The 10,667-nt window shown below is 37.1% G+C and overlaps 1 protein-coding gene across 1 annotated transcript in view; it reads left to right on the top strand.

Annotated features, from left to right (window-relative positions):
• The first annotated feature begins 2,782 nt into the window (after nucleotides 1-2,782).
• LOC136834998 (polypeptide N-acetylgalactosaminyltransferase 1-like) overlaps nucleotides 2,783-10,667 on the top strand; it is a 286,103-nt gene continuing 278,218 nt past the window's right edge. Inside the window, exon 1 of the mRNA XM_067098000.1 lies at nucleotides 2,783-2,973. Within this exon, the coding sequence (XP_066954101.1) occupies nucleotides 2,939-2,973 (35 nt within the window). The 5' untranslated portion in view covers nucleotides 2,783-2,938. The remainder of the gene's footprint in view (nucleotides 2,974-10,667) is intronic.

Here is a 10,667-nt window from a genome sequence, read left to right as displayed (position 1 = left end):
ATCCCTTTCATAGCCTTCATACCCTGCATCATATTTCATAACTACGGAGCATATCGCTCCGGACACGCAACAATTTGCTTGTGTGTTCTTTCGAGATACGCATATTGAAATATATCATTCTTTGGCACCCGATGTCCTGTTACGGGCGATTCTAATGTATTTTTCCGAGTTATTTATTCCCTCCTTTCTCTCTGTGTTATATTTATCTTCCTGAGTGGTTCGTTCGTGGTATTTTGATCATTTCTGTCCAGTTTCCTTATTGCATAACTTATTTTTACTGCCGTGGAATTTTAATGTCTGTTCTATTTTTCACTGAGTCTTAATTTGTTATATGTTTATGTTATTCTTGACCTTTTTACTAATGACTCAGTTCAGCCGTAATTTCTTATTCGTGCATGTTATACATAACGCATTTTATTGTTGTTATATTTAAGTTTTAGTTTATGTTAAGTTCCTTTCACCTCTTGGTAAGTGACTTTTAGATTCTTGCAAGCGAATGTTGTTGTCAGTGCTTTCTAGTTTCTTCGCTCTTTTCTGGTTTATCGAGTGTGGCAATTATGATTATTTGTGCTGTTTTTAAATATGTATCCTCTCGTACTTCTTTTATTGGCTCTGTTTATGGTTGGTTGGCTGAAATCAGACCGTCCTTATGCCAGCATGGGCTCTTTTCTTAAGTGTGGTAAGGCGTGAAAAGGAATAGGAGGCCTGGTGTGGATCAAGAGACCCTGCCCGACCAACAAGTTATTTCTTTCCTCCTCAAGTCATTACTAGGTTAACTTCCAACAAGACCCTTCTGTTTTGTCTCTTATTATATTTTATATATGTAGTTCATTGTTCAGTATCCTCGCATCACCAGCGAAAGGCCCCAAGTTCCAAACGAGGCAGAACGACTGTCCTGTTCCGTTAAAATTCATTGTGCCTCTGTTCATCTAAACAGTGATCTAGCAACCGTTAGGTTGTTGACTGTACGGAGTTGCAGACGTGGTAGAGAAGGGGTAAGACACTTCACCAACAGCCTCAACGCAAGAGACCGGAGTTAATCCCGCGGTGGGGAAATGTCTCGGGCCCCTATTTCTAAAAAAAATCCATCGAGGCTTAATTGACTAATCAGTGAATTAAGCACCAGGCGGTACCTGCTACCATTCCGAAGATGTTACTCTGCAAATTGCGCAGGTTCCTATTTACGGCCAGCTCCTTCGAATATACTCCAAGTGTATTTGAAGGACCTTGATATACTGTAAAGTGATTAGGCCTATGTGTCTTTTATCGGGACAAAGCATCACAAGATGCTGAGAGAAATCACGCATGTGCTACCGCCGTAAGTCCCCGTACAGTGTCGGTATATGAACTGTACGTTAACGTTACTGTGAAAAGTATGTTGTAAATCACAATTCTGTAATAGGGAACACTTGATATAAAATAAATTGGTAGATACCACTACTACTATGGCTTCATAGATCATTGCTATTTATGATGTGCTAGGAAGTTTTGCTGTCTAGCACGCCCAGTACCTTTGTCTCCTCGTTCTGCTGCTACCACAGCCATATCTGCCACTAATGAAGATGCTGACATTAACAGTTGAGTCTGTTGTACATTAACAATTAAGTCTGTTGTGAACTAGTTGACAGTGGAGAAGAGCGCGCAGTACACTCTTCATTCATAAACTTTACATGATGACGTAACTAGTGAAGTCTGTTGTAGACCGGTTTCATGCCTTAAGGTAGTAGAGTAGCAGACTTGTTTTTGTGGTTAGTTTGCTAACTTTTTCCACTCGATGAGCTTGTTTAAGTATCGACATTTTTATTATTGTCATTATTATTTTTTATTATACAAGCATTGTTAACTATTTTTACTATAATATTAATCCGTGTCATTTTTACTAATACAGATAATATTAATAATAAAATAATTAGTGTTATTCATAGTAGTCAGTGGCGCTGTTGTAAGATTTATAATAATTTTTCAGCTGAGAGATTATACACAAGAGGCGTTAATGAACTCCATTTCGTGACATTCATAAAATTCTCCCTCTCATGTTCCGTGCACAGCAATGCTAGTTACCATATTATCTCATTACGTTATCCTTCACGAAGAACTTGTAACGCACAAGTGAAAGTAATATTGCATGCCTCGTGAAGTATGAAAATACTGTCGCCCTCACAAAGGATTCGGAGCAGTTTCTCTTGTGTACTATGCATTGCAGTGAGTTTACTTTCCCGTGGGACTGAAGCGATTGTTCAATTCAGTTACCGACTGGATTTCACTTTTTATTTAGTCAGGGCGTATTGTCATTGGGATTTATTCAGGCTTTAAACGCCAATCTGTTACTTTGTTCTCTTTCGCACTGCGGTCACTGAAGTGGCTTTGTCTTTTGAGATTATTTTTGCTTAGAACTGCGATGATTTTGTAGTATCTTTGTTTCACGGTTAAAGGTTCAAGCGTGCTTTACACTAATTTTGTGGTATATTTTGTTATTGAAGTACGCTTTTGAAATCCAAGTGGCTATGTGTCCAATCCCATTTTCTGAAAACACCTGTTGATTCGAATTCTTGTTGACCTACCTGCTGGTGACTTACTGCAACTGTTTGAATGAAATTTTCAAGCAATGCATTTACCTTGAGATTTAGTTATCATGTGGCGAAGCTATAAGTGTGGTACTTCTGTAGCACAAATCACATTTATGATTTATTATAAAATTTTAGTAAGTGAATGATTATAAGTCATGGTAACTGTAGTTAAGAAAAAACCCTTAAAATACGTACCTGGCAACTTCCTCTCTCCCGGGAAGAGGAGCTTCATGATGTCGGCGGTCGTCCTCGCCTCACCTTCTCGCTTCTCAGTTGACTTTCACTGTTGTAAGTAGGAGGACGTGTTCTTGCGCCGGCCGTGTTTGTATCACATTGAATTTGGCAGTTACGTCATGGGTAGCAGTTGATACATGAGAAGATACTTGCTTCACCTTAAGATGTTTAGGTGAGTGTTTAGTGAATTTTGAAGTATTCTGCTCTGATTTTTGCTCGATTTTTCGTAGCGTATTTGCCGTAGGATGAGCTATTCACCTGAGCACCTTTTACCTGTGCGCGTGTGGGAGTTGAGGCAAAAAGGAAGAAAGGATCCTGTAGGATCCTGCAAGGTAATGATGTCTCAAGGATTTGTGTCCCTTGACAAGTTTTGCGTCGTTAACTGACGCGTGTTGCTCTGCTCTTAGGATCTGCCGTGACGAGGATTAGTGTCATAATATAGACCTGTTATTTTAAAATGAGTTCTCTACATAGACATAGAAGTAAATATTAACCTTGTTTAGACTTTACTTAAACAAGAATGTTGCCTTTGGAAATATAGGCCTATTATATGAACAGTAGAATTAATAACTAATATGGGTTTAGCCTATACTATTAAACAAAACTGTTTATGTTATCCACACAGTCCTTTTTATAGGTGTATTTTGAACACCAAATGACTATCGTAACTCTTGGTAATATAGGCATATTATTGTAATTTATATAATGAATATTAATATGAACCTACATTATTAAGTAAGTTTTAAAATTATAGGTCTCAAATTCAAAAACCAAAGCCGATAAATGTTAGGGAGGGTATATAGTACAAAGTTTACGAAATGAATCGGTAAATTAGATTTTAAATTTTAATATCGATATTCAGAACTTAAAGTAAGCTTAGAGTCTGTGAAGAATTTCATCTCCTGAAGTTTGATATCATGTCTATAAACAATCTTGGAGCTGAATTCTTGTTGTTATGGCCCGGGGTCATCCGTTCACGGATTAATGTGCTAGGCCTATGAGACGTTTTATTAATCGTAAATATCTGATGAAATTCGGACACACAGCTGACGTGATATATATATACATATATATAAATACACACACGCACACATGTGTGTGTGTGTGTGTGTGTCACACGTCAGCTGTCTGAATTTTATCAGATATTTATGATTAACGATACGTCTCATAGGCCTAGCACATTAGTCCGTGAACGGATGATCCCGGGCCATAACTTCAAGAATTCAGCTCCAAGATTGTTTATGGACATAATATCACACTTCAGGAGACGAAATTCTAAACAGACTCTACGCTTACTTTAAGTTCTGAATATCGATATTAAAATTTAAACAAGTAATAAATGCGACGAAGTTTTTTCGTCGCAATCGAGTTTTTCGGTTTTCGGTACAGCCGGTACAGCGTATAATCAAGGCCACCGAAATTAGATCTATCTTTTAGTGGCCTCGGTATAATGCTGCATGAGCCGCGGCCCATGAAATTTTAACCAAAGGCCGGTTGTGGCCTATGATTATGATTATGGCTAACTTTAATCTTAAATAAAATAACAACTACTGAGGCTAGAGGACTGCAATTTGGTACGTTTGATGATTGAAGGGTTGATGATCAACATGCCAATTTGCAGCCGTTCTAGCCTCAGTAGTTTTTAAGATATGAGGGCGGACAGAATAAAGTGCGAACGGACAGACAAAGCCGGCACAGTAGTTTTCTTTTACAGAAAACTAAAATTAATTTTTTTATTCATTTTGTAAACTTTACCCTATATACCCTTCCTAACGTTTTCTGGTTTTGGTTTTTTGAATGTGAGACCTATAATTTTACAACTTAATACTATAGGCTAATATCAGTTATTCATTATATCATTTACAATAATATAACTACATTACCAAGAGCTACAATAGTCATTTGGTGTTCAAAATAGACCTATAATAAGGATTGTGTAGATAACTTGAACAATTTTATTTAACGGTATAGGCCAAATCTATGTTATCAACTTAATTGTTCATATAATAGACCTATATTTCCAAATGCAACATTCTTGGTTTGGTCAAGTCTAAACAAGGTTGTTTATCTCTAGGCCTATACAAGGAATTCATTTAAAATAACAGGATATATATATATATATATATATATATATATATATATATATATATATATATATAGTAACCATGGAACCCACTTGGATATTTTAGAACGTAGTCAAGCGGCTGCGTTGCAGCTTAAAGTATGTATCGAAGTAACGACGTGAAAATGAAAATGCTTTTAAAAACGTACATTTCATTTACAGGGGTTCTTAATCAACGGGATTTGCTAACGAAAATATAATTTACGTGAAACGTTTCAGTCAGCAGCAGCATCCTGTTGCCTAGCTGAGAAGGCGTCTGACTGTAGACCTTGATTGCAGGTTCGAATCTTGTTACGGTATTTATTTATGTATTATTTATTTATTCATTTATTTGTTTATATTATTATTATTATTATTATTATTAGTAGTAGTAGTAGTAGTAGTAGTAGTAGTAGTTTGTCTTAACTGCTTTACCAGTGAGGATGCCTCATTTTCATATTTTGGAGGAGTTTTCCTTACGGGGACTCCAGACGCAATCTGTACAAGAATCGTTTGCCGGAGCATGGATTTGCCAATGTTCTATAATTATTTAAGCCTCTTTCATCGTTATTATCTTCGTCTTTGGTTTCTTTTCGGTGTGTGCACTATAGGTAACTGATTACGTGAGAGAGAGAGAGAGAGAGAGAGAGAGAGAGAGAGAGAGAGAGAGGTGAGGGGTTAGGAAATACTCCACGTTCCACAACCGGGTGTGGTGTCATGTCAAATTGCTTACTGTGGAAAGTGTAGTACTAGCCTGATAAGCTGGACGAGTTTGGGAAGCCTTGGAGTGATATATCTTGCATTGACAGTTCTGGATGGTTAGGAAATACGACTTGTGGGCCCTGATTAATCTCTCTCTCTCTCTCTCTCTCTCTCTCTCTCTCTCTCTCTCTCTCTCTCTCTCCTTACTACTGAGGAGGTCGAGCTCGGTTCTCGGTCGAGCTGTACCACTTTAGTCATGTGTGAAAACCCATTCTGCCTCAGATGGCTTAAGTAGTGAATTGTGTACCTGGTAGGTAGTTGAGCGCTGAGCCAGGTATGGGCCTAGCAACATCATCACAAAATACCGTTGAATCGGTACAGTATACAATCGTGCGTGCATAAATATACATATGTATGTATGTACATATATACACATATGCATATGCATACGTGCATCCATACATATGCATATATAAAAACATACGGAATTATATACTTTCCCTTTAAAATGGGTGTTACCCTGCAGGTTCCAAGCAGTTATCAGTTATTTTGGGATGACGTTGCTAGGCCTATGCCTGGCTTAGTGATAAACTCCCTACCAGGTACACACACACACACACACACACACACACACACATATATATATATATATATATATATATATATATATATATATATATATATATATATAAACTCAGTACATTTTCTCTATTACATTTGTAGAATAGCAACTTTAGGACTATTCACTTCACGTAGTAATGGAAGTACGAGCGAAATGAATTTCATATTTTACTCCCATTGAAAACACTTTGTTAGTGCCATCCTCTGCCCTCCCCTTCCTCCGCAGGTTTGGTTGACACGGCATTCTCGACCTTATGACGGCCGGGACAAGGAGAAATTTATATATAGGTTATTGTAACTCCTCGTCTGCCATATAGAATAAACATTTTTTTATTTTTACAGCAATCGGTCACATATGTTGGGGTTAAAAATTCTGGAAATGAAAACTGGTGCTTTGCATATATAAATATATGCTCAGTGTAATTATTTACGGAGGGAATTCATCCGTAAAATAACAGATGGACTGCATGGTGATAGAACGTATCTCTCTCTCTCTCTCTCTCTCTCTCTCTCTCTCTCTCTCTCTCTCTCTCTCTCTCTCTCAGAGTCTCTGAGATAGAGGAACTAAATATGAAGTCGTCCCCTTTCGTCCACTTGGTAAAGAATTATAAAATAACATTTAGTCAGAAAGGATATTTCTCCTTTTCTCTCTTTTTTTTCCTCTCCTTGGTGAATTTTGTGATCTGTAAGAACTGAATGAAAAATAAGACTCTCTCTCTCTCTCTCTCTCTCTCTCTCTCTCTCTCTCTCTCTCTCTCTCTCTCTCTCTCTCTCTCTCTAGAACAATACGAGTGAAAGGCCAGAATCATCCGGTTCTTCCTCTTTTCTCTAGTTTATCTCATTTTTACTGGAACTAAACAAACAAATCACTCGCATAGCGAGGGCTCTCTCTCTCTCTCTCTCTCTCTCTCTCTCTCTCTCTCTCTCTCTCTCTCTCTCTCTCTCTCATATCTGATTTTTAGGCATTGAGTTGATAAGACTCTCTCTTTCATTCTTTCTCTGTAGCAAATATCTGATTGATAGGCATTGAACTGAGAAGACAGTTCTCTCTCTCTCTCTCTCCTCTCTCTCTCTCTCTCTCTCTCTCTCTCTCTCTCTCTCTCTCTCTTGAATTCCAGCTAGCTCTACATTACCCTGTAATACCGGAGAATGCTTGGTACGGCTAGTCCTATGTAAATTTGCCTAAGGCAAGGAACGGGAATAAACACATTTTCTCTATTTACTTGTAACATATAACAATCCTATAAGGTATAAAATACTTGAGAGGATGCAAGTTTCCTCTTTTTGTAGAGAATGCGAACGTTTTCCAATTGTAATAATGTTCCTTACAAGAAACGTTAATTCCGCGTTTAGTAAGAAATGTTGATAAAATTCCTGGCATTCAATAGTAATATTATAACTCTCCTGTAAGAATTGTATCTCCAGGTATTATATTACTTATGGGTAGTATGAATTGAAAAATAAAATACCGGGTTGATAAGAAATGTCTTTTTAAATTTCTTCAAGAAGTTTTAAAAGAATACAATTTATCCGAGGAACTTTTAACGTAACACTTTTTTGTACTAGTAATGTGTATTATTAATACGGTACTGCTTTTTCTAAAAAAAAATTATGATGAGTTTTATAAAAAGTACATACTTTCTACCACACAATCTAAAATGTTTTCTGTACGACAGAATTTTATCTGTATTATAGAATACAAACTACTGTAGTCTCTAAGAAGGCAGTTTTTCCGATGATAAGCAAAATTTCCTTAACAATTACAAAGAAATTCGCCCCGTTATGTTACATTCGGTTTTTGGTCCAACAACCTTTAAGCACGATTTCACGCGGTCTACTTAACGCCTAGCATCACCTGGCAATCTATTTTGATGATGGGCCGGTTGATTGGTTGTGTTTATCTCTATTTTTTCTTAATATACATTTTGTTTTCGTGCAGCCTTTCTTTTTCGGTCATTTATATTATGTTCTTGTCCAGATTTTACGTATTTTCAGTACGTAGCACATGCGATGTAATTGTTGTATATTTTGTGATTTAAGTTACATTAAGTTTTTGTTACAATAAGTTTTTGTTCATCTTTTATTTTTGATGTTTTATTGTTTGTATATGTTTTTTCATTGTGCTGCAAGTTTGCCTTGCTTTGTCATCTAGTAATCAACCTGTCTTTCTGCTTGTCGGATCTCTATGTATATATTTTTTGTTCAAAGTACTATAATTTTAATGTCTGTTGAGATATGGACTTAGAATTTTATAGGTACCATCTGCTGGTGATTTGGATTCAACATTTTATAGTGGTGGATCCAAGAGTTAAAGTCATATTTATAGGTCAAAGGCCAAATAGAAATTTAATCTTGTCCACAGCTTTTGAGCTACGCCAGATAGAGAGTTCACATTTGACATGCGTAATCCACTAATGAAGCCGACGGACAGAGCGAGGTCATGGTCATACTTAGAGGTCAGAGGTTAAATAGGAATTTGCCATCACCGGGGCGCTGGATTTACGAACACTTCTTGCTTTTAGTGTGTTTTATGGCTTTAGGCGCTTTTATTTATTGTAACTTTATTTTATTTTCAAGGATATTTTATTTATTTTCAATAATTGTATATGTGATGAACCTGTTATTGTAATACTAATTTTATATACGTGCATCTTGTTTCTATATGTTGTTTTCGTGCGTCAGTTCGTTGCCTTTTATATATATATATATATATATATATATATATATATATATATATATATATATATATATATATATATATATATATATGGCCAGTCAACATACGAGGTAAAAGTTACTCTGCGTTTTTCCCTCCACGGTCGATTGGAATCCTCCTTTTCCTTCTCCTCCAGTTTTTCTTGCTTCTCTTGGATCTGGGCTAGACTAGGGCATTAGGCCGCCTGTTCCAACGGCTTTTGCATAGTACTTCTTTAACTGATTTTCCCAGTGTTCTAATTTAGCCGAGTCCCTTAGGAAAGTAGACAAGGAAGAAACAAAAATTAGTGCTGTGTAGCCCCTTAGTTTCCACTTCGTCGATAACCCTGAAAGCTGCGACGCCTGTTTTATAGACAGAACCCTTCCATCAAAACAAGTTTTAAAAGTTATGTTTACTCATGTAAGATGTAAAACAACTTCGACTAAAATAAAGATGAGTAGCTGCCCGGCGTATTGGCATTCACACAGATCTTACCCCATTCTAGGTAAGGTCATTTTGGGTGGCTATCCCTCCGGGTTTTGGATTCACATTTAAGAACTATTTTCCACAAGTAAATTCCACAGCAACCAAATTGACACTGTTAGTTATACTGTGGCTGTCATGAAAAAAAAGAAGATGCAGTTTAAAAAATTGGGATTCGCTGTTAGAAACTAAAGCTCAGAGCCGAATAAGCTATATGTGATTTACTCCTTTGAATATTACTGCTAATGGAAAGCTGGCAATTGGTTGCCTCAGCAGGATCGCATGTTGTTATTGTGTCTCTTCCAAACCATTGCACTTAGGCCTCTAGCGTTCTTGCCTAAGGCAAGATATCTTAAGTCCGGTAGCTGCCATTGGCTATCCATGGAACCGCTTCCTTCAGCGGCAAGGTAAATTAGGACAAGCACCCATCCGTATGACGCCATCAAATCCTGCGCAACTGCAGTCGTGAATGAAGCCCGTATCAACAACTTTACTAAAAAAAAAAAAAAAAAAAAAAATCCTAATACTTGTGTACACGGACAACGCGTAGTTTATAGACGGGCCAAATTCATTCTGAGGAGACCGGTACCTCATGGATCACAAGCTTTGAAATTGTATAACCTTTTATTCTTTAAATAAGCACGCCTGTCTCCTCCTTTGTGGTTATTGAAGCCGTGCCTTCTTCCCTTCTCTCTCCCCTTTACCTGTATTTTTCGGATGCATTGCCCTTCACCACCCCCTCAAAAAACACACACACACACACACACACAAGTCAACTGAGCCACCTGAAGTCAACGGAACTAAAAGCTAAAAGGTATTTTGAGTCACGAGGCCTCTTCGCAAAGGCTTTTCACTCGGGATTTCAACGAAAAGTGGTTCAGCTGTGGGGCGTTCCGGACTGGTGGATCTTTGCAGCACCGTTATTTAATTGTTGTTTTCGTGTTGGAAACGGAGTGGGGTTTGTTTCGATGATGACGCTCGTTATTGTTATTAGTTCATTCAATTGAACGAATTTCGGACCGGAAGCTGTTGTTGCAGAACAGACCTCTTTGGGGGTGTTGCCTTTATGATTATTATTATTATTATTATTATTATTATTTCCTGTGAAAAAGGATGGCTGCTGCAGTGATGCAGCCATACTTTGTAACAGGACATGCCCAAGAGAGGATCTTCTTCTTCTTCTTCTTCTTCTTCTTCTTATTATTATTATTATTATTATTATTATTATTATTATTATTATTATTATTATTATTATTATTATTGT

This window comes from Macrobrachium rosenbergii, chromosome 54, assembly GCF_040412425.1.
Source record: "Macrobrachium rosenbergii isolate ZJJX-2024 chromosome 54, ASM4041242v1, whole genome shotgun sequence".
Taxonomy (NCBI): Eukaryota; Metazoa; Arthropoda; class Malacostraca; order Decapoda; family Palaemonidae; genus Macrobrachium; species Macrobrachium rosenbergii.
Note: the sequence above shows the minus strand (reverse complement) of the source record. Positions and strands in the feature narration are given on the sequence as shown.